A 27,202-nucleotide genomic window follows, 5' to 3' on the forward strand; every position below is an offset into this window, starting at 1 on the left:
TGGCCCTCCTCCTCCCGCAGACCTCGCCCACACGCTCAGCCAATCACAGTGTCGAGCTCTCGGCTTGACATCTTCCGCCTCCAATCGCAGGGCACCTCCTCCCCGCCAATGACAGGCGGCCGAGAGGAAACCCCGGTCGTCCGCGGGAATATCAATAAGGGAGCCATGGGGAGGAATAGAAGCCTCGACTCTCGCGAGGATGCTCCCGGCGCTCCCTTCTTCCCGAGGCGGGCTGTCACGTGACGCGGCCTCGCCCAATCGCCGCGCGGGCTGCGGGGGTCGCCGCGGTTCCCGCCAAATACGAGCTCGGCGGCCGCGGCAGCAGCGGCGCGGGCGGGAGGGCGAGCGGCAGTGGCCGCCTGAACGGAGCCCGCGCCTCCGCCGCCTGAGGGGAGCTCGAGCCGCCGCCGGGGCGATGCTGGAGGAGCTGGAGTGCGGGGCGCCGGGCGCCAGGGGAGCGGCCGCAGGTCGGTTCGGGCCCGCGCCGAGGGGAAGGGGGGGCGCGGCGCGCGGCCTGCGCAGGCCGAGGTGGCGGTTGGGGGCGGACGGGCCTCCCGGCCCCGGGCCCGCTCCTCTTCGGCGGGCGTTTGGTCGGTGCGGCCGTTACAAGCTGAGCGAGGGCCTTCGCGACCCGCAGGGCGCCCTCCTTGACGTTATTGTTGCGCCGCGACCATTTTTTTCCCCGGCGCTTTTGCGTCAGTTCGTCCTTCCAGGGCTCTCTGCGGTGACGGGTCGGTGTGGCCAGGAGGGGAGACTGAGGCCCAGGGAGGCGAAAGGGCTGGCTTTGCAGGTTGCCGAGTGTGTTTGTGCCCCCTGAGCAAGTCGGACCGTGCAGCGGCCCTCTGGCCGGGTGGGGAAACTGAGGCCCGGGGTCACACGGGTTCGGGGACCAGAACGCTGCGTCTGCGGCTCAGGGCAAGCCCAGGTAAGAGCCCTGGCTGGTGGGATCGCCAGGGAGCTGGGACTCGGGGGTTCTTGATCCTGCCCGCCGTGCAAGGTGAAGACCTGTCTTCCCCTCCCCCACCCCGTCTTGGAAGGGGGCTTTCTGGCACCTGGCAGAGCCTCCGAAACGTGGGATGGCGAACCAAGGAAGACCAGACTGCCTGTCTACCTTGCCTGACTCCCAGTGTATCCCTAGCCCTTGACGCAATGCTTGGCACATAGGAAGTGCCCGACAGATAAGGGTTGACAAGGAAATCAACTAGTCCAACCCAACACCTGGGCAGCGTTGACATTGGGGGCTATCCTGTGCACTCCTGGGGTGTTGAGTAGCATCCATGGCCTCCGCCCATTAGATCCCTGTGCCAACCCCTTTTCCCTATTTGTGACACCAAATACGTATCCAGGTACTGCCAAGGGGCCTCTGGTGGGGGGCGCAGAATCGCCCCCTAGTTGAGAACCATTCCTTCAATTGTTTCCCGACTTTGAAATTTCAGAGACCTAAAATGCCTACAAATAAAGTTGTGGCTGATTGTCGTCGACAGTCACTTGGTCCCGTAAGAATGTTTAACTAAAAAAAAAAAAAAAATTAGGGGCGCCTGGGTGGCTCGGTCGGTTAAAGCATCCGACTTCGGCTCAGGTCATGATCTCGCGGTCCGTGGGTTCGAGCCCCGCGTCGTGCTCTGTGCTGACCGCTCAGAGCCTGGAGCCTGTTTCAGATTCTGTGTCTCCCTCTCTCTCTGCCCCTCCCCGACATGCATTCATTCTCTCTCTCTCTCTCTCTCTCTCTCTCAAAAATAAATAAACGTTAAAAAAAAAATTAAAAAGCACTCCCTACTGTGACCCTCCTCTCGTAAAAGGAAGGGATGTTTAAAGGCTAAATAAAATTAGGAAGGGTGTAATCTTAGGATGAAGAGCATTGGTGATTACACACGAGTGTGTGTGAATTGTACGTGTACCGCTGAACGATCTGGACCCCTGGGTGGGCTGCTGTTTTGTGTCAGCTTGTAGCTTTGGGCCCCAGGTCACTTGCCTTCCGCTCGCATCAGAGCTGGTGACTCGGGGCCACACCAGTAATACTTGGGGTTGTCCTAGAAGTAAATGTAAGTAGCTAGAGATTATGTATCTTCAGTTAAGAGGGGAAGAACATGACTTGGGTAACAGAACTTGAGGATGATGTTGTCTTGAATTGGGTAGAAAGGAAATGTGCATCCTCGGGGTACTTTTCTTATCTTCTCAGCTTGGGGGACAGCCAAGGTTTTTAGCTTTTTACAAATGCTCCCTTGGATGTATCTTTTACAAAACTTAGGTAGCATGCCCCAGGTAAGTTTTTTCAAGCCAGATATCCTAGCAGGTGTCAGCTTTCAAACTTACTCTAACCCATTTAAGGATATTTTTTCCAAAGACTTAGGTCTGTTTGCCGTCATTTCTGTATCAGCTCTGATATTATTATTAGATGCCTTTCCTGAGATTTTTTTTTTTTTCATGCAGGAAAACATTCTCCTTTATTTCCTGACAGCACTTTAGCTCCAGCCTGGCAAGATTTATAGATTCTTATTTTAAAACAATAAGCCCTAGGGGCACCTGGGTGGCTCAGTCGGTTAAGCGTCCGACTTCGGCTCAGGTCATGATCTTACGGTCCGTGAGTTCAAGCCCCGCGTCAGGCTCTGGGCTGATGGCTCAGAGCCTGGAGCCTGTTTCAGTTTCTGTGTCTCCCTCTCTCTCTGCCCCTCCCCTGCTCATGCTCTGTCTCTCTCTGTATCAGAAATAAACATTAAAAAAAAAAATTTAAAAAAAAAACAACAATAAGCCCTGTTCTGATTTTATAGATTTGGTAGTGAGGAGGGGTTGGATTGGAGGAGAACATTTTGGGGTCGTTAATGGTGAAATTGCTAACACATTATTTTCTCTCATCTTTGCTTGCACTCATTCCTTTTTTCTTTTTTTAAAGATTTTTTTTTCAATTTTATTTATTCTGAGACAGGGAGAGAGAGAGAGAGAGAGAGAGAGAGAGAGAGAGAGAGAGAGAGAGAGAGAGAGAGAGAAAGCCAAAGTGCAGGGGGTGGGGGCAGAAAGAGAGAGAGAATCCCAAGGAGCTTCTACGCTGTCGGCGCAGAGCCTGACGTGGGGCTTGATCTCACGAACGAACCAAGAGATCATGACCTGATTGAAATCAAGATTTGGATGCTTAACCGACTGAGCCACCCAGGCGCCCCGTTGAAGATTTTATTCTTAAGTAATGCCCCACAACTGAGCCAGCGGGTGCCCCATCATTCCCCTTTCCGCTGTCCCTATCACCGTACTCGTTGGTTTCCCACCGAGTGCCAGTTCTGAGCTAGGTGCCAAGGGTGTGGTATGGAACTCGTCTCCCTGTTGTTACAGGCTTCCTGTTGGGAGGGAGACATAATAAACAATGTAACTTTCAGAGCGATGAGTGCAACAAGGAGATGAGAAGATGTGACAGTGTTGAGAGCAGAATTTCTCGACCTATTAAGATTTGGGGCAGAAAATCCTGTCGTGGGTACTGTCCTGTGTATTTTAGGATATTTAGCAGTATCTGTGTCCTCTAACCCCTAGATGCCCCCCCCCCCCCGCAAGACAACCAAAAATTTCCCTAAACGTTGCCAAAGGCCCTGGGGGTAGGGGTGGCAAACAAAAATTGCCCCCACGGGACAACCACTTTGGACATAGGAGGTGCTGCATGTGCATTTACTGCTTCAGGATTTCCAGCTTTTAGTAACTTGTCCTTTGGTACTTTTATTCACAGCCATGGATTGCAAAGACAGACCAGCTTTTCCAGTCAAGAAGTTAATACAAGGTAGCTTTCTGGGAAGGGGTTATATACTGTTCACAATTTATATCCTTCATGGTCTCCTCAGTTGTGTTTTTACTTTCCTTGGAGCAGAGGCCTTCTGTTGGGGTCGTCCGCAGGAGCATCAAGGGGCCCGTGGGGGGCGTGGGAGATAAACACTCGCCCCTCCAACTGGAAGGAAACCCATTTGGTTGCATTACTGATTTCTTAGATTCCCAGGAGCAAATCCAGCGGTCACTGCCTTTTGTAGGGTTTCTCTACTTCCGCTCTGTTGACATTCTGTCCTGTGTATCGTAGAGTTTAGCGGTGTCCCTGGTCACTTTGCCCATGTCATGACAACCAGTGACGTCTCCAGACTTCCCCAGACATTCCCGACAGGCACGCCTTCCCCTGGTTGAACCACTGTACAGGAAGATAAATGCGTCCAAATCCTTCTGTGTGAGAAGGGTAGTATATCTGCCCTCAGGGCAGACCGGGCCGTATACAAGACCGTGGTTTCTGGTTTTTAAAACTCGGTATCTGGTTCCCTGTAGCAGCTTCCCTCCTCCTGTGGGGACAGATAGCAAGTTTGGTGTTGAGGGGAGTCACGTTAAGGGCAGCAGTGTCGGGGGTGAAAGGATTAGGGGCAGGGGCCAACTGGGGCACCCGAGGACAGGAGTGTTTTCTAGAGAAATCCCCCCCAGCCCCGCCTCGAGCCCAGCAAGGCTGATACTTGCTGAGCACGTGGAATATTAGAGTACTGATGAGCTGTTGCTCTCCTCACTTCCTCTGTAAAGACGCCCCCCCCCTCTGTTTCAGCTCGCCTGCCCTTCAAGCGCCTGAACCTTGTCCCAAAGGAGAAAAGTGAGGACGCATCGGATGACACGAGGAGCCCTGAGGGTGCCCCTGCACAAGGCCGAGTCCCTCATCTGGAGACCTCTTTGGACAACTTGGAGAACAGCTGTCATATGGGTTCTGACATAGATTTTAATCCAAAACTTGTCAATGGGAAGGGTCCCTTAGATAACTTTTTAAGAAGTACAGTCAAAACCAGTATTGACCAGACCACGGTCATCACCGATTTGACGGAGGACTCGAGTGACCAGCTAGATGGCGTCGCGGCCCTTAGTAAACTAAAGTCTGCTGCCTCTCCCTCCGAGGAGGCCGTGAGTGGGGCCGGAGAAGAAGCTGGAGGTGAGAGGGGGCTGCCGGAGGCCAGTCTGAAGGACGAGCCGACGTGTCCCGAAGAGACCCTTTCAGACATTCCATGCAAAGCAGAGGAGGAGGGTGCTGGCTCCAGAGGGGCAGAGAGGAGTGGAGAGGGGCAGGAAGGCTCGCTTCAGAGCTGCCCCGAGCTGACAGGTGGTCTGAGAACATGCTCCGAGAAGGACCAGGACGGTTGGAGTGAAGCCAGGGGCATCCTGTTCAAAGGGAAGGTGCCCGTGGTGCTCTTGGAGGACATACTGGCTGCAAAACCTCCCCGAACCAAGTCTCCTCCCACGCCACCTGCAGACCAGGGCTTGCCCTCTGACAGCGAGATGCTGGAGTCCGGCCCCGAGGAAGACTCTGTTCTTAGCCACTCGTCCGGGGGGTCTTCCTCTCCTACCAGCTCACCCGAGGGGCAGTCTGCTCCCAAAAGGCATCCCAGCAGTCCCGGACCCTTCCCCACCTCCACACCCATCCGCAGAGTAAGTATCTCTGCTCAGTGCCAGTGTGGCAGTGCTGACAGGAGTCGCCTGGGACCGCCGTGTCATCCAGGTGCTTGGTGGCCAAGCAGGTGGGGCCGCAAACAGATGCGGAATTCTTTCGATATCCAGAACCATCAGGGGTGTTCGGGGGTGGCTCTGTTAGCCCCCAGTGTGTCAAGTGCCGTCTTGGTAGCCGTGGTTGTTCGCGCCTAACGAATGCTGCTGGTAACTCAGCAGTTTTAGTGACGGAACGGTTGTCAGCAGGCAACCATGAGCCCTCGTGGCAAATGTGAGTTCCCTCCATTTCTTCTTCCTGTTCCGAGAGCCCCGTAAGGGTCTTGATGGTAAAAAGTCAGTCGGCGTTGGTGGAAAGGCCCCAAGGCCACAGGAAGGATAAACTGGGGATTCTGTAGGGTCAGCCCTCGTCCGCCTAGCCAGCCATCTGAAACCCTCCCCCAGAGCAGCAAGAACAAAAGAAAAACCTGGCACCGTTTTTCAGGCCCACAGAAGGATGGCCTCTGAAATGCTTGTTGGTGCCACCGCTTTGCGATGAGCATGATGACGGCTGTGTTCTCATCTGCCCGTAGGGTCTTGTGGTTGAAACTGGTAATATCGGTCAAGAATCCAGAGGTGTGTTTAACGGTGTTTTGTTTTGGGTTTTTGGGTTTTTTTTTTTTTTTTTGGTTTGTTTTTTGTATTGGTAGAATTTTTGTTTACTTTAGGTTTTTGTTTTTGTTTTTGTTTGTTTTAAGTAAGCTCTACGTCCAGCGTCCGGAGTCACCCATCCCAAGGAGGCTCTGTGCTGTGAGCACTATCAGTGCAGAGCCTGACGCGGCGCTTGGGGCTCGATCCCACGAACCGCGAGATCGTGACCTGAGCTAAAATTAACCAACTGAGCCACCCAGGTGCTCCCCCTGGCCCCCCCACCGCTGTTTGTTTGTTTTTTTTAATGTAAATTAGATCCTGGTTGGATCATTCAATATCTCCCTGCTTGATTTGACCTTGCTCACTTTCTGAAATTTGATCTCTGGAGGAAAAATTATTTTTCTAGACGATTTCATGTCATTTATATCCTGAGAGGTGCAAGAGAGAAAAAGAAAATCGCTTTCACTTCAGGCTTTCAAAATACCAAAAGTGGAAGTCTTTTTTTTCTTCTAAGTTTCTAAATGTTGCAGATGGATGTACATTTTCAAACTTCCGCCTGAGCCATTAACCCGACTCTCAGAATCAGGGCTGAAGTCCCTTTTTGTTGTCAGCCATCTTGTTTGGGTCAGCCAGTCGCTTGAAACCCTTCCATTCTGCTTCTGCTTTGCAGAAACACTGTCACATGACGTGGTGCAGCCAGTTAGCCTCGAGAACAGGACGTGTGCACGTGTTTCCATTCTTCTTAATCACTTCATTTTTTAAGTTTGTTTTTGTTCCCACAGCAAGGCCCGAGAATCGGGAAGTGACATAGTTGGGCCTTGTCGTGAAACAATTCGGTGTCTGTCTGCTGGCCCACACAGCACTCCAGACAGCTGAGGGTGCTCAGCTGGGAAGGCCTGCACCTAAGATGCTCGGTCTGACTCTGAAATGCTCTAGAAGGCGGTGTTCTCACACAGCTTTGCAAATAATCGTACGCTGTGAGTGGCCAAGGTTCAGATGACCCCAGAGCCTGTGGCAGAAAATTGCCCCTGCCACCCACAGGTGGGCTGGTCCATCACGAGGGTAGAGGTAGCGCCCCCTGATGGCGGTCGACACCAAAAGGATGAGCAAAATGAGGTGATCATGGGGAGCCTCTGGGCGCCCAGAGGGCCACGCAGCCTGAGGAAGTGGCTGGAGACAGACCATTTGCAACGACACCCGCAGCCTTGTACTTTATCGCCTTCCCCTTCTGCAGCAGGAGTTTTCATACCACTGTGACATGTTCGGTTTTATTTGGCTCTATCATTCCTGGAGTCGGTACTGTAAGATTTTTGCATTGGAATCGCTAGGCATTTGCTGGCCCTGTATTGTGTGTGTGTGTGTGTGTGTGTGTGTGTGTGTGTGTGTGTCCCTTTCAGGGCACTTGTTAAAATGCAGATCCTGTTGTCTCTTCCCAAGGGAGTCTGATGTAGTCTACCCAGAGAGCTTCATTCTGTTGGGGTTTTTGTGTTGTTGTTTTAAGTACTCTCAGGGTTCTAGAGAATCTCACTTTGAAAAAACAGTCATTTATGAACACCTATTTTAAGTAATCCAGGGTCAGATTACAAGTCAGAAACTAGCCAAACGGTTGCTATTTAGCAAGAGTGTTTTACCATTTGGGATAGAACCATTTCTCAAGTTTGTTTGCATTTTAACTGTCATTGATCCTCCTTTACTGGAGATTCAAGATTATCTTTCCATAAATGATGATGTTGATACAGCTGTGTTCCTGGAATCTTTGCATCTATACAAATGAACCCAGATCGCTGGAACTTTTCCCTGTAGAACTTAAATGACACGAGTATTAAGTTCTTCGTGTTTAAAGAACATAAAGGAAGCATGCCAGTCCTCTCTGGCCCCCCTGTCTCTCCTGGGAGGCTGTCACTTTACGTTTCTCTGTGTGGTGTATGTGAGGCCTCCCTTGGGAATATACAGTGTCATTTTGTTTCCTCACCTGAGCCATGTGCTGTAAATATGTTTCTTTTTCATTCTGGGGTGTGAAATCATTGGGCTGGGATGATGTATCTCTTGTTAGCTGCCATATCTTATACCTCTCGTGTGGACAAACTTTAGCTCACAGATTCATTCTGGTTGGTGGATGGTTCCATTTCTCATTCTCAGCCAAGACAGAACAATGTGCTTCCTTCTACATGTTTCCTTGGGCTGCTGTGGAGTAGAATTTCGAGGTCCCAGGAATGCACACACTAATTTTTGCCTGCTTGCCCTCGACTATGGCTGGATCAATTTGGGTTGTATCTCTTCCCTGTGATTGGGTTTTTAGCTACTCCTGCATGCCCACTACTCTGCACCTCGTTCGCTGCTGCTTATGAGCTAAGAGATGAGGTCTCCTTATGTATAAAATCAGATCAAGCAGCTCTGAGAGGATCCTGCCAAATAAAGTACAAGAATGTTCATGCATCTAGTTAAATCAGTATTGACGACGTGGGATAGTTGATGTGTGTATTTCAGCTTCCTTCTGGGATCGTGGATCTTGTTTTTGGCAGCTGAATTCCAAATAGGTAACACATACGGCCTAGACTTGGAGAGAGTTCCATGAGCACTTGGGCCGAATATCAGGGAGATAACGTTATATCAGACCAGGAAGGTCCACCTGAGAGCCCAGGGAAGCAATAGATATGGGTTCTGCACGAAATCGTGATTACTCTGATTGCTGGACGTCCTTAGTCGGCTCCTGGGAATCCTGTCAACTCTGCTGTGCCTGGACTCAGCACGGCGGGAGGGGACGTTGAATTTGCAACTGAAACTCACCAAGTGCGGGCAAGACTGACCCAATGTGCTTTCCCCAGGTGCTCTCGCACAGCAGTCTGGATCACATTCAATACTGTAAATTTGAACGCACAGGACAACGACAGATACAGCAACGTGCAGATTCTGCCGTTCAGTCCTTTATGGTGGGGGTGAGGACCACAGACATGGCAGGCAAAGTGACTCTGGAGAAGGCAGGTGCTTTCTCTTAAGCCCTTGGTAAAACCGCTTTGGGAACTGGGCGTTTGCGCTGCTACGTGCTTAGTGCAGACAGGCTCGAGCACAGTGTGCGTGGCTTTCATATGCCTCTGCTCAGCCATTTCCTAAGGGAAGATGTAATTCACAGTGGGAAGGATGTCTTGTTGAATGTATTGGTCTGTAAGTTTTATCCTGGAAGAGGTTTTGGACTTTCCCAAATAGATCATCGCCATGCAAGTTGTCAGTGTGTCAGAGCGTTTCAAGAGAAACAGGCCTTTGGTTTTTCAGTTCCACGTCAGTCCCATTTTTTGGCTGCCTCTCCAAGGCTCAAGGGAGCCTGGGCAGTTACTGCTTTTCTGGCCTGAGCTCTCTCTCCTCCTGTTCGGCCAGCTGATGGTTGGGGTTTCAGGATTCCCCGCTCTGGAGATAGCTTAGGCCAGTAGTCTGAACTTGCTCATACTCCTACCTGAGGCCAGGCCGCCAGCCTGGTGAGTGAACCCAGCGGTGCGTCTTGGTGAGTCCTCCCAGCCCAGGCTCGCTTGGCAGCAGGATGATAGGGAATGTCATGCTCTAGGATATAGGCGACTAGACCAGATCGCCACCTCTGGCAAGCTGAGCTTTTGTCCTGAACATTCACTGCACTTTCTCGAAGCCGCGCTAGGCAGAGAGCACGGGTTGGTGGCTCATGGGAATCCAGCCCATAGATGTCGTTGATGTAATTCACGTAGTGTTAATTTTTACACATTACCTACAAAATTTAAATACAGTTCCCAACATCAGCCACTCTTGGAAAAATCTGAAGGGGCAGGACTGCTGGGCTGCAGGCCAGTGAGAGCTCTGTCCCTTTTGGACGGGGTGCGTCCTCTGTCCTCTGTCGCAAACGCTTCTGCTCCGTGTCACCTGCCTGACACCGAGGCTGGCCGTCCACTGCATTTATTTTTGAGCCTGCCCTGTTCTTCCTCTGGTTGGCCCCCTTCATCTTTGTCATCTGTCTCCTCAGTCTTATCCCCAGAGGCATGCATGTATGTGTTCATTGCAGATCACGACCTCACTAGGACGTTTTAGTGTTTTGGTTCTAATTGGTGGAACCTGGTCACTTGGAACATTGTAGCCTTTTCGTAAAGAAGTTCTTAATCGTGTGAATCCCTTATCCCCGCCCCCCTTTCTTGCCCAAAGAAGTGTGTGATTTGTTCTATGTGATGTAGTGACTGAAACAACCCGTGTTGAAAGAGAAACGTCTCTCATTTCAGATAACTAAGAAACTGGTCAAAGCTTCTGCAGAGAAGGACAAGCTCAGACTGCAAAGAGTAAGACATTCCCCTTGAAGTAGAACGTTAACCTGTGCTTTTTGCGTTAAACAGTAAGCAAGCGGGGCGCCTGGGTGGCTCAGTCGGTTAAGCGTCCGACTTCGGCCAGGTCACGATCTCGCGGTCCGTGAGTTCGAGCCCCGCGTCGGGCTCTGGGCTGATGGCTCGGAGCCTGGAGCCTGCTTCCGATTCTGTGTCTCCCTCTCTCTCTGCCCCTCCCCCGTTCATGCTCTGTCTCTCTCTGTCTCAAAAATAAATAAATTTAAAATAAATAAACAGCAAGGTCCTGTTGTCCCCTTTCCCTGCTTGTCCTGACCACTGATAGTTGCTTCATTTCACACAACTGTGCCCTGGGACTCATGGGTCGCGTCATTTTTAGCTTTGCTAAGTCGTCCGAAGATTTTGCTCATAGACTTTTCTCTTATTGTTGTTGTTGTTGTTAGTACTGGCTGGATAGTTGGGCATCCCATTGGGGTTGAGCCTTGCCTTCCAAAGGATCCAGTCCCTCTCCCTGCGTCCCAGGCCCCTTCCCACCTGCCGTGCTGGTTTGGTGGCCACGACACCAGACGGGTGATTCTTGTGCGGCGATCCCTTCTGAGGCTTCACTTCTGTTTTCTGGGGTCACCTCGTGTCACACACTGCAAAGCAGAGCACTTTTTTCTCATTGCCGTGGAGGAGAGGGCCAGCGGGCGTCTCCCCCACGCCAGCTGGTGGAAGGGGCTTGCCGTGTGCTCACCGGCTGCTCCCTGTGCCGTGCACCTCACGGTGGCATTCGGCCTTTGTGGGTCGGATCTTGATGGCGTTTTTAGGGTTTATCTCATTCTTTGTCGGAATCTCCGAGGTGGGGTGGGGATGGAGACGGGGCTCCAGTATGGCTGATTTCCAGAAGCCTTGTCTTATTTGGCAATGAGAAGCAGGGCATCCCCTTGCACGGACACTGTTGGTGTCATTCCCATCCCCAGACCAGACACCTTCTTCAGGTGTCCTGTGCGTCACAGGAAGATGCAGAGGAAACGGTGTGAGAACTGGAACAGTCCAGACGTCTCTCACGGCATGCCGCCACGGCTTTTGTTAAAGCAACCAGGGGTTTCTCAGGGCAGAGGGTATAGACAAGGGCATAGTCATACGGCTAGACGGAAACTGAGTTGCCAGGGTCCTGATGTTGGGAAACCCATTTCTGATGGAAATGGGCCTTGAAAGTGATCCGTTGCTGTGGCAAAAGGAAGCACCTCTCTGCCTGGCAGGCCAGCTTGTTCAGGAGGAGTTCAAGGTTACAGAATAGCGCAGCGCCTCAGGCCATGTACCATCTGTTTGGAATGAGGAGCCGATGTAAAGATAAAGTCATTTCTTGCTTTTACTGTTTATTCCCATTTGTTTCCCCCTTATTTAGCACATTCCTGCTCCTCATCTCATCCCGTTCTTCCATTTCAGAGGAAATAAAACCCTATAATCTTACATGGTTTGGGGAGGAACGAAGGAAAAATGCCTTTGTTTTAAAGATAGAGAAGTAGAACCTATAGGCATTTCTGTCTGTATTTTATCACGGCTTTCTGGTTAAATAAATGTGGTTCAAGCCTAACAGCGGGTAGCCTGGAGGTGGTTCTTTTTTTTTTTTTTTTTTTTTAATTAAAAAAAATTTTTAATGTTATTTTTGATGACAGAGACAGAGCATGAGTGGGGGAGGGGCAGAGAGAGAGGGAGGCACAGAATTCAAAAGCAGGCTCCAGGCTCCGAGCCGTCAGCACAGAGCCCGGCGCGGGGCTCGAACCCACAAACCTGTGAGATCACGGCCTGAGCTGAAGTCAGAAGCTTAACTGACTGAACCACCCAGGCGTCCCTGGAGGTTCTTCTTTAATTTTTTTTAATTTAGTGAAAAAGAGAGTAACTCTGGCCCACGTTTATACATGGTATTTTGAATGAATCTTAAACTTTCTTTAAGGTTTATTTATTTTTGAGAGAGAGAGAGAGCGTGAGCGGGGAAGGGACAGTGAGGGAGGGAGTCACAGGATCGGAAGCAGGCTCCAGGCTCTGAGCCGTCAGCCCAGACAGAGCCCGACGCGGGGCTCGAACTCACGGACCGCGAGAAGCCAGAGGCACCCCGAGACTCTTACTTCGACTTGCCAGCAAGGTCCCTGGCAAGTGGCTGGTGGCCCTCACCTTTCTCCCAGCCCGGGGAGCGGGGGGGAGGCGGCTTGGGCGGGCGGCCGGCCCTCCGGGAGACGCGCAGGGGCCCAGCCGCGCCTTGTCTCTCGGCCGCAGGACCGGGCGCGGCTGGGCAAGCAGCTCAAGCTCCGGGCAGAGAAAGAAGAAAAGGAGAAGCTGAAGGAGGAGGCCAAGCGGGCCAAGGAAGAAGCCAAGAAGAAGAAGGAGGAAGAGAAGGAGCTGAAGGAGAAGGAGAGGCGCGAGAAACGGGAGAAGGACGAGAAGGAGAAGGCGGAGAAGCAGAGGCTCAAGGAGGAGCGGCGCAAGGAGCGACAGGAGGCGCTGGAGTGCGTGTGCCCGGGGGGGGGGGGGGGGCGCTGGGGGCGGGAGCGTGCACCCCCAGGCCGCCTGGGACCCCGGGGCGGCCTCTGGCGAGCTCGGGCTGGCTGGGCTGAAGCTGTGTCTCGCGTCTCCCAGGGCGAAGCTGGAGGAGAAGAGGAAAAAGGAAGAGGAGAAACGGCTGCGGGAAGAGGAGAAGGTAGGCCGTTCTCCCAGGACTGCGGCGTTCAGTCCGCTCGACTGCTGCCCGGTGTCCCTTCGTCCTGGGAAGCCAGGTGGCCCTCGCGGGGACTGCCACGTGTGCACATGCCCTCCGGTGGCCGGCAGGCTCCCCGTACTCCGCGCCTGGCGTGGAGATGGGCTGGGGCTGGGTTGCTGGGTCTCGAGCGCAGACCTCAAAGCAGTGCTTTCCGCTTAGAAATGCCGGGGCTCCCCTCCCGGGGGCCTTCGGCGTGTTTGCAGACACACACTGCTTCTCTCCATTTCTTCGTGCCTCTCTTTTCTTCCGTTGCAGCGCATTAAGGCAGAGAAGGCTGAAATCACGAGGTTCTTCCAGAAACCAAAGACCCCACAGGCCCCCAAGGTGAGCAGCTGGCCTCCTCTGGCTTGGCTTTTTGTCTTTGGCCTGCTCCTCCTTTTGAAAATATAAGGGTATCTTCTGGCCAGCTAGCTTCCCTTTCGGCAAGAGGAGGTCCCCGCTTGCCTCCTGGAGGGAGCTCTTACTTCTGGTAGAATCCGGAGGCTCGGTATTTTGTCGTCTCACCAGGCGAAAAGCGTCAGGTTTGCTCAAACTACTGCCAGGTGTTTGGAGGTTGCTTCCTAAACAGTTTTGCCTTAGCAGCTGTCGGGGAGGATGTCCGGGGAGAGCCAGTCCTCACCCTCAGGGAGCTGACGCTCCAGATGGGAGGCAAGACTAGGCATAAAAGGACAGTTCGGAATTCAGCACAGAATTCGGCTTCCTCAGCCTGGCATCTGTCCCCTTCTACCAGCGTCTGCCTCCAGAGACGCCAGGCTCCCTTCCCCCTCCCTCCATGCTCCGGACGGACGGGACCCATCTCCCCCAGTGCAAGGGTGTCCGTCTAACGCTTTCTCTGCATTCACATCCCTTCATGTGTTTGTGTGTTTATACACGTAATAAGTCATGAACTGTCATGTCCCTGCTTTGTTTTTGTAGCCACGTCTTGGATTCTCTCTGGGCTGGTACGCTTGGGTCTGCTTGTTCTTTCCATCGCTGCTTGCGCTTTCAGAGCGTGGATGGCGTCACAGTTTATATGTCCATTGCCCCGTTGATGCCCCATCAGGGGCACACGGAGTGTCACTAACACTCCTCTCTGTACCTGTGCCTTCCTTTAGGACAACCACCTAGAAGCGGGCCAGACGCTCGGTTCTCTTTAACTTCACTAACCCAGTGGGTCAAAAGAAACTGATATCCTTTTTCACTTTACATTCTTCCTTGGTTCCAGGTGGACATCGTTTTGTATTTGTTTACCATTTTCTTTCTTCTGTGATTTGCCAATTCCTATTTTTTACCCATTTTTCTGCAAGGTTGGCTTTTCCTCTGACCTCTGGGAGCTGTTTACGCAGCCAGGATTTTCATTCTTGGTGATACACACAGCAGATACTCCCTCTCAGTCTGTTACCCGCCGTCTAACCTGTTCGTGGCATCTTCTGTTGTACAGAAGTTTTTGTTTCAATGGCAACATTGAAGATTTTTCATTTGCATGTGGTAGCAGAGCCTTGTGTACCCTGTGGCCATAGACAGATACGTTCTCTTTCCAGGTGTGTTTTGTTTTTTGCTTGTTTGTGGTTCTTTTGTTTTAGTTTTTGCTCGTTATGCTTTTATGTGGAGGCCCTTAGCTTCGCTGATCTCTGGAGTTGTCGTGTGGGGCACGGCCCTAACTCTGTCCTGTGTGGTACCCGGTGTCCCAGCACGTGTTCGTCAGGGAGGCGGGCAGTCTGCTGCTTCTCACCTCGGGCTGTGAGTTGGAATCCCGAGGGATTACAAAGTCATGGAGCCTGGATCCCGTCCCAGAGCATCCCACGAGCCTGGCGTGGGCAGCGGGGATTTCGGCAGCCCCTGGACGGCCTGCTACGTGGCCGTGATGCAGGCTGTCCGCCGCAGCCCTCTTTCCTCCGTGAGGTTGAAGCCTGGCTTTCTTATTTAAAAAAAAAAAAAGTTTTGTTTTTTTTTTTTAACGTTTATTTATTTTTGAGACAGAGAGAGACAGAGCATGAACAGGCGAGGGGCAGAGAGAGAGGGAGACACAGAATCGGAAGCAGGCTCCAGGCTCTGAGCCATCAGCCCAGAGCCCGACGCGGGGCTCGAACTCACAAACCGTGAGATCGTGACCTGAGCTGAAGTTGGACGCTCAACCAACTGAGCCACCCAGGTGCCCCGAAGCCTGGCTTTCTTATACGAACGTCACGGCCATGGACTGTCCTCCCCGCTGCCCGTGTCCTCGTGCACTGCCAGCTTTGGGATCCACTGACAGACACATTGCTGGTGCCGAAGGAGCTCTGGGAGGGGACACTAAGCCCACCGGAATCTGCGGTGGATGTGACTCTTCGGACACAGACACTGATGTGTCAGGTCCACGGCAGCCTCTGGTGGGGTCGGTGGGGGGATGGGCTCCAGGCCGTAAGCCAGGCTGTGGTGCGGCTCTGGGTAAAGTCACTCTCCCAGATCTCGGTTTCCTCACCTGGGAGCTCTGGTTTTATCACTCACCTCCCCCCTTCTTACTTTTCATTATTTAAGAAACTTTTTTTAATGTATTATTTTCATTTGTTTTTTATTTTGAGAGAGAGGGGTATGCATGCACAAGCAGGGGAGGTGCAGAGAGAAGGAGAGAGAGAATCCCAAGCAGGCTCTGTAGCTGTCTGTGTAGAACCTGACATGGGGCTTGAACTCTGGAATCGTGAGATGACCTGAGCCAAAGTAAGATGCTTAACCAACTGAGCCACCCACGCATCCCTCGCTGCTACTTTTTAAAGAGCCGTGTTTATTGAGGTGTTGATAGGAAAATCTGCCCGTTCAGTGAGGCTGACAACGTGTGGGACTCCACGGCACCCGCATAGTCCAGATCTAGAGTGTTTCTATCACCCCATAGGGTTCCCTGACAGTCCACAGCCTCCTCCCCCCATCCCCAGCCCCTGGCACCTGCTGAAGTGACCTCCAACCCCGTAGGTTTGCCTTTTCCAGAAACCCGTGTAGGTGACGTCACATGGCATGTGGCCTCTTGTGTGTCTCCTGGGACTTCTCAACCCGGATGAATCTGAAGAGCAGTGCGCGGTGTGTCCAGCGGCTCGTCCTCGCGGCTGCCGAGAGGCGGCCGTCCCAGCACGCGGGAGTGCCGTCACACCCTCTTCTCCGTTTCAGACCCTGGCCGGCTCTTGCGGGAAGTTTGCCCCCTTTGAAATTAAAGAGCACATGGTCCTTGCCCCTCGGTTTCGGACCGCCTTCGACCAGGACCTCTGTGATCAGTTGGACCAGCTCCTCCGGCAGCAGAACGGCGAATTCTCCTTCCTGAAGGATCTGAAAGGCCGGCGGCCCCTCAGGTCCGGACCCACCGTGGTTTCCAACCGAAACACAGACACCTGTAACAGGTTAGTGGCCGGGGCGGGGGGGGGGGGGGGGGGGGGGCGGTCGTCTACCTGTTGGTGAAGTCAGAGCACAGTCGGAGAGGCCGGGAAGGGAGGGGCCCGGGACAGAGCCCTGGGTTCTGGTCTGCTGCTGGCTTGGCTTTGGGCCACTTGTCTCTCTTTGGGCGTCCCATGAGCTCTTGCAGCCCCGTGTGCCGTGGCTTTGCAGGAAGCTGCTGCCGTGGAGTGAGGATTCCTGTCCTGGCTTCCCGGACTCTCGGGGCAGGGATCTTGGTTCCGTGCCAGCCTCCCTGGGGGGACGTTTCCCCGTTCTTGTTGGTCTGCTCATTCTGCACCACTCTACTTGTATCGATGCTGCGGGCCAGCAACTTAGCAATCTTGTTTCTCCCTCCTCCTCGGCTTTGTGTCCCTGGAGTAAATGCTCCTTAGCTTCGTTGGGACCAGGCGGTCACCCGTCCTCGTAAGATGCTTACAGCCTGCTTCCTCAGGAGGCCTGGGTGGCAGACGGGCGCGTTGCGGGGGAGGCGCGTTCCTGAGTTTGCTGGCTCCCCCTCAGCGATGTGGTCATCGTGGAGAGCGGCAAGGTCGACGGCGTTCCCGAAAGGAAGAAGTTTGGCAGGATGAAGCTCCTGCAGTTTTCCGAGAATCACCGACCGGCGTACTGGGGCACGTGGAATAAGAAGACGACCGTCATCCACCCGCGGGACCCCTGGGCGCAAGACAGGGTGAGCACGTGGCAGACCTCCGACGGTCCAGGCACACTGTCTGCGTTTCCTTCTCGTCTTGCCTTTTGTACACGGGTCTCCTGGATTCCACGAGTATTGTCGCTTTTCTGCTCTGACTGACACACGGTGCCTTTGTTTTCCCAGAAGCTCCTGGACTACGAGGTGGACAGCGACGAGGAATGGGAGGAGGAAGAGCCGGGAGAGTCCCTGTCCCACAGTGAGGGGGTGAGCACCTGCCCGCGCTGGCTTCAGGCTTCGCCCGGAAGGCAGGCCCCGGGCTGAGTCCACTCGCACACGGCCCCTGCTTGGCCCACGGGATTGCCTGAACGTTTCGGGCAGCCTCGAACGTCCCCATTTCCAGCTTGTCCTAGGAAACCTTACCTGGTGACACCAGCCCGCTTGGCAGTGGAGGCAAGAAGCGTCCCCCACTGTTACCTGGGGCCCACTTGCCCCCTGGTCCACTGTGGTCTCCGCACCCCCCGTCCCCGTCTCGCATCTGGGTGGCTTCACGCACCGTGTGGTACCTGACGCCGGCCCGCTGTCAGCCACTGGGATCGGTCCCCAAGTTTCTCCCGGTGCTTGTGGCGTCCAGAAAAACGTCTGCCAGGTGTTCGCAGATTCACGTTCCAAGTGAAATCGACACTCTGGGGCTGCGTGTCGTGAACGTCCTTTGTTTTCCTTTTGAGGATGATGACGACGAAGTGGGAGACGATGAAGATGAGGACGATGGCTTCTTCGTGCCCCACGGGTACCTGTCTGAGGACGAGGGGGTCACCGAGGTGAGGGGGCGAGCGGGGAGGTGACGGTCCCTGAGAGAGCTCGGCCGGGCCCCAGCCTGGGGCTGTGACAGTGATGCCATGAGGTTTGCGGGTCAGGGCACTAAACCGCATCGGGTCTGTTTACGTTTCCTTAGCTAAGGTTGGAACTTACCAGAAGACGTGCAGTGAGCTTTAACAATTGGCATTTGTAAATCCATCACCCCAAATGAAATCTCGGACTTTTCCATCTCTCCAGGAGGTGCCCCCGTGCCCCTTGGTTAACCCCCAACCCCCACCACTGACTTTCTGGACCCTGCCAGACAGTGGAACTTTCGATGGCCTGTCGGGATGCAGTGTTTGGGCAGTGGAGAAACAGCCCCGGGCAGGGGCGGGGGGGGGGGGTAGGTTTTGTGTCTCCAAGTCAGACTGGAGGGGTCGATGCGTCTTAACACGCTTCCAGCTAGCAAGGTAGGCACGTCTGAGGTGCCCACGAGCTCACCGGTGTTTGAGAATGGAGCCGGGCCCGGCGTGGAAGGTGCCGGGCCCGGCGGTTGAACTGGGCATGAGATTTGGGGTTGGTGATTTGAGAGCCTTGGCATGACATACTCACCAGGAAGTCCCGAGTGGCCTTGAGAGGCTTACTGGTGACATTAGGAAAATACCTGAGACTTTTGCCGGTCGTGGCCAGAGGGAATGCTTCCAGACAGCAAGGGGCACACGTGCCAGTCACGGTTGAGTCTAGGGAAACACTCTGCCGTTCCCCGGCTGGTAGCGTTAGAAGAGGGGTGCAGGACGCAGTGGGGCCTGGGGGTGCGGCGGCCCTGACTGCGGGCGGCCCTGCGCTGCCCCAGCACGCTCTTCTTCCTCCTCACCGTTCCGGAGGCGGGATGAGAGGGCACAGGGCCCCCGGGGACCCCAAAGTAAGCATTGTTCTCCCACCTGCAAGGAGTGTGCCGATCCAGAGAACCACAAGGTTCGCCAGAAACTGAAGGCCAAAGAGTGGGACGAGTTTCTGGCCAAGGGGAAGAGGTTCCGCGTGCTCCAGCCTGTGAAGATCGGCTGCGTCTGGGCGGCCGACAAGGACGGAGGCGCCGACCTGAAGGTGCTCCAGCAGTTCACGGCGTGCCTCCTGGAGACGGTCCCCTCGGAGGAGGAGCAGACGCCCAAGGCCTCCAAACGAGAGAAGAGGGACCAGCAGAGTGAGTGCCGGTGCCTGGCGGGAGTGGGAGCGGGAGCGGGAGGGGGTCAGGCCCCCGGCTGTCCTGGGCCCAGGAAGACTTTGTTAGGTGTCTGGGTTAAAACGTGCAAGGTCTTTCAACAGACAACGAAAGCCAGTGCTTGCTGAGCGCATCTGCTCACCCTTTAATACACCAGCCACACAGGGCGGCTACTTTAATCAGCACGCTCCCCCGGAGAGTGTGGCGCCCATAACTAAGGAGAAATAGGCTCGTGGTGTCAGGCGTGGTGGTTCAGCCAGAGACACCCCCCCGCCCCGGGAAGCTTGGCCTTCACAGACTTTCTGCAGCTACTTCCTGTGTCTTAAACCTGCCCTTAGAAGGCCACCCGAGGGCGCCTGGGGCTCAGTCAGTTAAGCATCGGACTCTTGGTCTCCGCTTAGGTCTTGATCTCAGGGTCGTGAGTTCAAGCCCTGCCTCGGGGTCCACACTGGGTGTGGAGCCTGCTTTAGAAATAAAGTAGTGGTTTTTTGTTTTGTTTTTTATTTAAAAAAAAAAAAAAAAAAGGCCCTCTCGAAGCTGACCGTGTGTCTTAACCCTGGCGACCGACCAGGGAGCAGCGTGCGATGTTTGTTCTCTTTCTCCTCGTGTCTCCCGCCCCCGTGTCCCCTTCCCCTGCCAGTCTTGGCCCAGCTGCTCCCGCTGCTGCACGGGAACGTGAACGGAAGCAAGGTGATCATCCGGGAGTTCCAGGAGTGCTGCCGCCGAGGGCTGCTCGGCAAGGACACGGGCAGTCCCGACAGCAGCTCCGCCAGCCCGCCGAGCCCCGGCTCTTCCCGCCCACAGACCCCCACCAGCAGCGAGGACGCCGCCGTCCCCTCCAAGGCCAGGCTCAAGCGGATCATTTCTGAGAACTCGGTGTACGAGAAGAGGCCTGACTTCAGGATGTGCTGGTACGTCCACCCGCAGGTGCTGAAGAGCTTTGACCAGGAGCACCTGCCTGTGCCGTGCCAGTGGAGTTACGTCACCGTGGTGCCCTCGGCCACCAGGGAGGACAGTGGCAGCATCCCGGCCGCGGGGCCCGGCCAGGGGACGCCCATGTCGCTGAAGAGGAAGTCCGCGGGCAGCATGTGCATCACCCAGTTCATGAAGAAGCGCAGGCACGACGGGCAGGTGAGGGGCGGGGCGGGGCGATCCCCCCCCAAGGGCTTTCTTGTTTGCAATAAAGTGCATTTTTTTAGAGCCGTTGTAGATCGGCGGCAAGAGTGATCAGAAAGCATAGCGGTTTCCCATACGCCCCCCTGTCCCCAGCTGCAGTTTCCCCACTGTTGACCCGGCGCCAGAGCCGTGCGTCTGTCGTCACGGGCAGCCTACGTCCACGTGTCCTCCTCACCCAGAGTCCCGGTTGACGTTAGGGGTCCTGCCTGGTGCCGCGTGTTCTGCGGGTTTGGGCAGGCGTACGATGGCGTGTGTCCGCCACGGAGCCCCTCTGCGGACCTGAACGTGCCCTGGGTTCCGTCTGCTCATCCGTCCTTCCCTCCACACTCCGGGGGACCGCGCATCTGCTGTCCCCGTCGTTTTGTCTTTTCTAGAATCGCAGGCTTGGGTGCACACGGCGTGTAGCCTTTTCGGGTTGGCTTCTCGCGTCGCTCTGTGTGTGTCCGGTTCTTCCGTGTTTTTTCGTGGCTGGATAGCTCGTTTCCTTTTAGCACCCGACAGGGTTCCGTGCAATGGCTTTTGAGTTTAGTTTTTTGTTTTGTTTTGTTTTTAACTTTCTAAAAATAATTTTGAGAAAGAGCGAGCATGAGTGGGGAAGGGGCACTGGGAGAGGGAGAGAGAGACAATCGCAAGCAGGCTCCCCCCCACTGTCAGTGTGCGCGTTGGGCTCGATCCCACCCACAAACCGTGGCTGTGATCTGAGAAGAAATCAAGAGTTGGATGCTCAACCAACTGAGCCACCCAGCCACCCCCAGTTTTTAGTTTTTTAAATCTCTTTTTGCTTTTACATTCACTTAACGTGACTATTAAGCATTTATTCTGCATCAGGGACCCCTGCTAGAGTTTGTAGGCGGCGATGAGCAGAACCCATCGGATGAGAGGCACAGATAGGAATTTGTCACGGGAATAGTGGCCTGATCACAAACAGGCAGCTCGGGAGCAAGTACCCAGAGCAGGGTGTGGGGACCTGGGGGGTGGGCGGCCTCCTGGGGACACCCGTGTGGAGTGGCCTCCGGGGCCCTCTGCGTGCCCCGAGGGGCAGGTGCCCCAGCGGCAGCCTTCGCTGATGTTGGGTGTGTCTGTTTTTTTCCTTCCTGGACCGTGAGTGTAACGAGTTTCTTTTCTATCCCGCCTCTGAGTCTCACTGGAAACCTATTTTCAGGATGAGCACTGGGTCTTCGTTTTAGGCAGGCAACTCAGAGTTAGAGGTTTTATGGGGATGAGACGTGGGGGGGGGGGGGTCTTAAAAGTCAGGTCTCCTGCTCACGTCCAGTGTCCTCTGCAGGGGAGGTGTGGCTTGGGGAGCTGTGTGCCAAAGGCCGGATGGTGATGCCCCCTCACGCCCCGCTCCTGCCCACTGCTTCTCTGACATTAGTCACCATCTGGCTTAGGAAATAAAGTGGCCACTAGAACAGGGAAGCAGGAGAGATTACTCCCGGGGGGTGTCAGCCCACCTCCCTGCTGGCAGCAGACAGATGAGGCCTTTGGTATGTTGGTTATTGTCCGTTCTTAAGTCTATTTATTTATTTTGAGAGAGAGAGAGAGAGAGAGCACAAGTGGGGGAAGCGCAGAGAGAGAGAGAATCCCGAGTAGGCTCCACACTGTCCACACGGAGCCCCATGCAGGGCTCGATCTCGTGAACTGTGCGATCATGACCTGAGCTGAAGTCAGACGCTTAACCGACTGAGCCACCCAGGCGCCCCAGGCCTTTGATACGTCGTACACCTTCCTTTTTCAAACTGTCTGTGTTACCTGTCCTCAGTGCCAGGCTGTGTGCAGGGCTGCGGCTGGCCTGTGGACACGGCTTGTACCATGGGGAGCCCACTGGGTTAGGGTCGGGGCCTCAGACCCACAAACAACTTCCTTCCCTGGACCTCAGCCTAAATGAGCCGAAACGAGAGAAGAGGGACCAGCAGAGTGAGTGCCGGTGCCTGGCGGGAGCGGGAGCGGGAGGGGGTCGGGCTCCCGGATGTCCTGTTAGAGCTGTTTTGTGTTCAAGCTGTGCTTGAGCAGTAGGACCTTTTCGTGGTCCGTGCTGGTGTCACCCAAACAGTCTAAGGGGGAACCTGAGTGTGACTGGCTCTGGTTGACCTGGCTTCAAAATGGCTGGGCTGGAAAACAGCCCAGTTCGTCCCCCCGTCTGAGCAGCATCTGCAGGCCTCTGCCCTTCTGTCGTCCCTCAGGGCCCTGCTGTGTCCCTGTCTGTTTCACTGGGGTGGGTGAGAGTCACACGTCCTCGCGTGACGGTCACGGCTGCATCCTGAGCCCCACTGTGCTCTTTCACCCGTGGTCGTCCTCATTTGTGTTCATGACCCACGTTTGCACGGAAAACCTTGATTTTAGCCCCTGTTACGCGTTTCCTTACATGCCAGGTACTGTAGTCGGCACTTCATATGAATCCCCGTGTTTCATTGGCGAGATGCTTCATCATCTTACTGAGACACCAGGGAAGAAAAAATGCTCCCACTTAACCTAGGGTGACCCCCCAGGGGACTCGTGGATGCGTGAGAAAGTGTGTGTCTGGGAATCCATGAAACGGGGAGTCTCAGCTGATGATACATGTGAACAGCAGCCCCGTGCTTTCGTTCCCCGTTCACGGGGGAGGCCTTGCAGAGGCTCAGCGGCGTGGGGAACTCAGCCGAAGGCCACACGGCACGTGAACCACGCTCCGGGCCCTGCGTGCGGCTCACCTGCTGTCCCTGGGGGTCTAAAACTGTTCTGGACAGAAGCACCACTCAGAGCAGACCAAATCTTTGGAGTCCTGGGCTTGCTGGACCCAGTGGTTCTGACTCAGTAGGTCTGAGGGAGGAATCTAAAGCCTGCATTTTAAAAACCCCTCAGGAAATGGCACGTGACGGGCCCAGGACCGCAGCGTGGGCCTGCACGGTGTGTGCGTCATGGGCTGAGAAGCCCGGAACACCCGGCTCTGGGGATGCTCTGGGGATGCTCTGGGAGTGGTTCCGTGGGCAGCTAGCCTCGCCCCTGCTCTGCAGAGTGGGACACCCTCCTCCACGGTCCCCTCGTGTCGGGCTACCGGTAACGGGGCCCCAGAGCCACGGCATCAACACAGGAGGGTTTGTCTCAGCAACGAGAGGTCCTCGGCTCCTGTGCCGACGGGCTCCCCGTGTCCCGCTCCCTCCTTCCTTAGTATGTGGCCTTGGTCCTCATGGTCACAGGATGGCTGTCGCCCCTCCTGCCCCCAGGACCGAGGTGGCAGAGGCTCCGTTCAGCTGGAAAGGGACACCGTCCCCGACAGACTTCCTCCTGAGTCTCTCTGGCCAGAATCGTTGGCACAGCCCATCAGCTGCGGGAGAGGCTGGGAAAGGGACTGGCCAGCAGCCCCCAACAAAACTCCGGCTCTGTTTTAGAAGCCGGGGAGGGGGGAATGGCTTTGGGGCACGCGCTGAGCAGGCCCCCCACCGCACGGCACCCACAGAAAGCGGGAGACCCGGGTAGACTTCTAGAAGGTAGGTTGGAAGGCGCAGGAGCACGTAGAGTGCTTCCACTTGAGTTTCGGTAAAGCCGCCGGTGCTTCTGTACCCTTGGGGGTAGTTGTCGCAAACCCTAGAGGTGTGCAGATAGAGCTTTTAGACTGGGTTGGGCTGTTTTCATTTGTGGGAGCTTAAAAGTCTGTGTGAGTTCAAAGTAGTCCCGATACGCGTGGGTTCACCAGGTGCCCTGGTCAGTGAGCTGAGCAGGCCGAGGAGGGGCGCCAGTCCTGCCGCCGGACGTCTCGTGCGGCCCGAGGGTGACGCGAGCTCTGCGCCTCGGTTTTAGTTTAAAGCGGGGAGAGGTTCTGTGTTCCCTCTCCGGTCAGAAGTCTGTGCTCAAGATGACCCGGAACAGGGTTCTTCCCAGCTGCCGAGCTTTGTCGTGGCCACACAGCGGGACTCGGGGTGTCCTCCCGGAGTCTCCCGGTGGAAGCCTGGCCCGTCCCGGAGGGCTGCGCTTGGTGGCTCATCTGAAAACCGGCGGAGCCGTGGGAAGCCTTGTTCACCTGCACTCGCGTGTCCCGTCTGCGGGGCCCGTGAGCGGGGACGATGGGTGGGTCCCTTTTGCCTGGCAGACCCGGCCGAGCGCCTCCCGAGTGGCATAGTTGAGGGCCGGGCCGTCTGTCCTCAGCCCGGGGATTCTTTCGACATGGGTGGTTGGGAGTCCCCCTTGGCGTCCGGCCGTTGGCAGCACGGCTCGCTCTGGGGGCCCTTGTCGTGTCCGTGGGGCTGCCCGGCTGGGCCCGGCGGCAGTCTGCACACCCCCAGTGGCCTTGTGCCGTCTGTCACCCCTTCTCCGGCAAAGGCAGATTTCTGTAGCGGAGAAGTTCCAAGAGTGTCGTGAGAAATAGGCCTTCTGTTGAAATAGGCCCACCTCTGCCTCGGCTGGTTCTTTGTCGTTCACAAAGGTGCCCGTGTGGATGGCTGGTGTTTAAAATCAGTCCTCCCTTTCACGCTTTCTGTCCTCTCTGGTGAAAGCCGATGGAAACGGCTCCAGGATGTCGGTGGAAATTCTGCTGTCAGTGGAGGCCCTGCCTGGCCCCCGCCCGCAGTTGCTTGGATGGTGTTGTCCCTGGCAGACGTGATCTAAGCATGAGTGGACCAGAAATCCGGGTCTCTAAGTCAGAGACAGTTCGCAGATAATGCTCGTGGTAGTTTTCGGAGATCTGAGTGAGGTCTTTTGACAGAAACTCCCCGTCCCCCAGAGCTCCTTTGCTGATAGGCTCTCAAGCAGACTCCTCAAATTTGTTGCCAGAACAGGTGGGGGGGGGGCACAGCAGCCCCCCCGCCCCACCCGTGGCCCGTCTGCTTCTGCTGCTGCTGTTGACGGCCTGTGCGCCCTTGTCTGTCCAGGTTGGAGCTGGGGACCTGGATGGGTTCCAGGCAGACACGGAGGAGGAGGAAGAGGAGGACGGCGACTGTGTGATCCTGGACATCTCGGATGTTGGGGGTGAGAAAGGCCCAAGCCCTCCTCTTTCATCAGCCTGGCCGGAAGGGAAGAACGTGCCCTTTTGCTCCCACGCGCCTCTTGTCTGTAAACAGCGAGGCTGCGTGATGGGACCCCAAAAGGCACTGGGTGGGCCGGGGTGGGTGTGGGCGGTGGGTTCCAGTGCGGGCCCTGGAGGGTCTGACTGGTCTGAAAGCTGCCGTGGGCACATCAGGACTGGACTACGGTAGTCGTAGCAGAAACAGGTGCAGTAATGGTCTGGCATTTGGGCACTGACCACGTCGTGGTACTTCCAGAAGCTTCTGAGAGAATCCACAGTGCTGCCCCTGTGGTGTTGACCTGTGGGCTGAGTGCCACGAGGCAGAGTGGTGGAGTCCTGGGGTGGTCTCGGCCGTAGACAGGGCTCAGGGAGACCCGGGGGAGAGGTGGGAGCCCGGTGGATTTCTGGGGCGGGGGAGGGGGGCAGGGGGGATCGGAAGTACAAGGGTCAGTTGTGAGGACAGGACGCACAGCAGGGCTGGTATGGGTGGTGAGGGAGGCTGAACTGAACTTGCTGAGTGAACTAAGGAGGGGACGGGGTCTGAGGGCAGTGAATACAGCTGTCTCGAGGGGGTATGTGGGGGACAGCAGCTTGAGCCCCTACCCGGTGTTGGGGCGCGGTCGGCTAAAGCCCCCTCCCTCTCTTGCCTTGCAGAGGCCCAGGCCCCGTGTGGAACCGCTTCCGGAGCTGGGGGGTCCGTGGGGATGGACAGCAGCGAGAGTCCCCCGCCCGCCAGCTCGCTCGGCCCCTGCTGAGCGCCCCACCGGCCCGGTGCGTGCGCGTAGGATGGTTTAGGGATTCACAAACGCCTCTCGGATACTTGAAAGTCCTGCGAGTCTGTGTGAAGAGCACTTTGTCCTGCTTCGCAGACCTCCCCTGAGGTCTGGAAAGTTTTATATAGGATGCTTGATTGGTTCCTTTTGATACTTGTAAAAATGTTCCCCCCAAAAGCTGCATATTAATCTGCCCTTTAATAAAGCATTATCGCGATGTGAGGACCTGTACAGGGAAAGCCTGGTCGCGCCCTGCGGGCCCCGGAGCAGGCACTGTGATGAAATGCTTGTAAATGAGTTGGAGCCCGCTGCGGCTCCCAGACCCCACGTGGGTGTGTATAAACTTATTGTCCAGCCCTGACCCGGCGCGTCTGTCATCTTTTCGGACACATCGTTTCTTGTGAGTGGGTGTGTGCCGTTACCTGGGGCCTGAGCCGCCCCGCCGCCCGTGCCCAGCTGGCACCCCCCCACCCCACGCGTGCCTCTGTCCTTGGTATAGAGGCCTGCACCTTGCGAAAGCACCATCCCAGCTTTGTTGTGAAATCCTCACCCCTGTGCTGACCTAGTTCAAGGTGAAGGCTTCTCAGAAGGTACGCACGCCAGCCAGAACCCCCTGCCCGTCCCTGAGGTGAGCAGTCCAGTCCAGTCCAGCCGCCGGGACCCGAGCTGTGCTTCCAGATCAGCATCGGGGTTGGGCCACAGCTTGGGAAGAGCGTGCAGGTGGCTGTGGGCTCCTGGGCCCTGGTCACCGAGGCCCTGAAGCGGCTCTATGTTGGGGCTGTGGCAGGCCCCCCGGAGGCATCTGAGCGCATCGGAGACCCGGGGGTGCTGAGATTCTGGCAGAGCTCGTGGACTCCATTCAGCCTGGGCTCCCCGTTTCTGTTCCTGCCGCCCCCACGGGAGACGAGGGAGGCAGCTGCCGAGTCCGTGTTCTGCATGGACTGGATGCGGCCAACACAGGGTCACCCCACCCCACCCCACCCCACCCTCGGGGCACTCAAAGGCAAGGGCCCCATTTCTCCCACCCATTTGGGCGGGACTGATGAACACCCCAGTTGCAGGGTGAGGGCCCGGGCCCTGACCGGGCCTCCCTGGGAGAGGTGGGTACAGCTGTAGTACATCTGTGAATGGGACCACCTCAA

At 55.6% G+C, this 27,202-nt stretch overlaps 1 protein-coding gene across 4 annotated transcripts; it reads left to right on the forward strand.

Annotated features, from left to right (window-relative positions):
- Positions 1–229: 229 nt before the first annotated feature.
- On the forward strand, positions 230–26,421 carry CHAF1A (chromatin assembly factor 1 subunit A). Of its 4 annotated transcripts, none has more exons than XM_023244019.2 (15): positions 230–467; positions 3,707–3,757; positions 4,550–5,418; positions 10,296–10,352; positions 12,612–12,841; positions 12,972–13,032; positions 13,348–13,416; positions 16,210–16,436; positions 16,990–17,158; positions 17,306–17,383; positions 17,845–17,937; positions 18,863–19,115; positions 19,774–20,264; positions 25,154–25,250; positions 25,942–26,421. In XM_023244019.2, exons 1-15 carry the CDS (start codon positions 416–418, stop codon positions 26,040–26,042), a joined length of 2,898 nt encoding a protein of 965 aa, XP_023099787.2. In that variant the 5' UTR covers positions 230–415; the 3' UTR covers positions 26,043–26,421. The 4 variants fall into 4 exon arrangements, with proteins under 4 accessions (XP_023099787.2, XP_023099788.2, XP_023099786.2 ...); XM_023244018.2 differs by having other exon boundaries at positions 238–467; positions 17,303–17,383; XM_011287806.4 differs by lacking the exon at positions 230–467 and adding an exon at positions 521–925 and having other exon boundaries at positions 17,303–17,383.
- The last annotated feature ends 781 nt before the right edge of the window (positions 26,422–27,202 follow it).

The sequence above is a fragment of the Felis catus genome, chromosome A2 (assembly GCF_018350175.1).
Source record: "Felis catus isolate Fca126 chromosome A2, F.catus_Fca126_mat1.0, whole genome shotgun sequence".
In the NCBI taxonomy this organism is placed as follows: domain Eukaryota; kingdom Metazoa; phylum Chordata; class Mammalia; order Carnivora; family Felidae; genus Felis; species Felis catus.

What these genes read in the sequence shown, in the direction of transcription:
- CHAF1A (XM_023244018.2), top strand. Translation starts at nt 416, where the DNA reads ATGCTGGAGGAGCTGGAGTGCGGGGCGCCGGGCGCCAGGGGAGCGGCC. An exon ending in GGCTGCGGGAAGAGGAGAAG is followed by an intron (nt 13,033 to 13,347) that starts GTAGGCCGTTCT and finishes CTTCCGTTGCAG; the next exon opens with CGCATTAAGGCAGAGAAGGC. An exon ending in CCCTGTCCCACAGTGAGGGG is followed by an intron (nt 17,384 to 17,844) that starts GTGAGCACCTGC and finishes TTTCCTTTTGAG; the next exon opens with GATGATGACGACGAAGTGGG.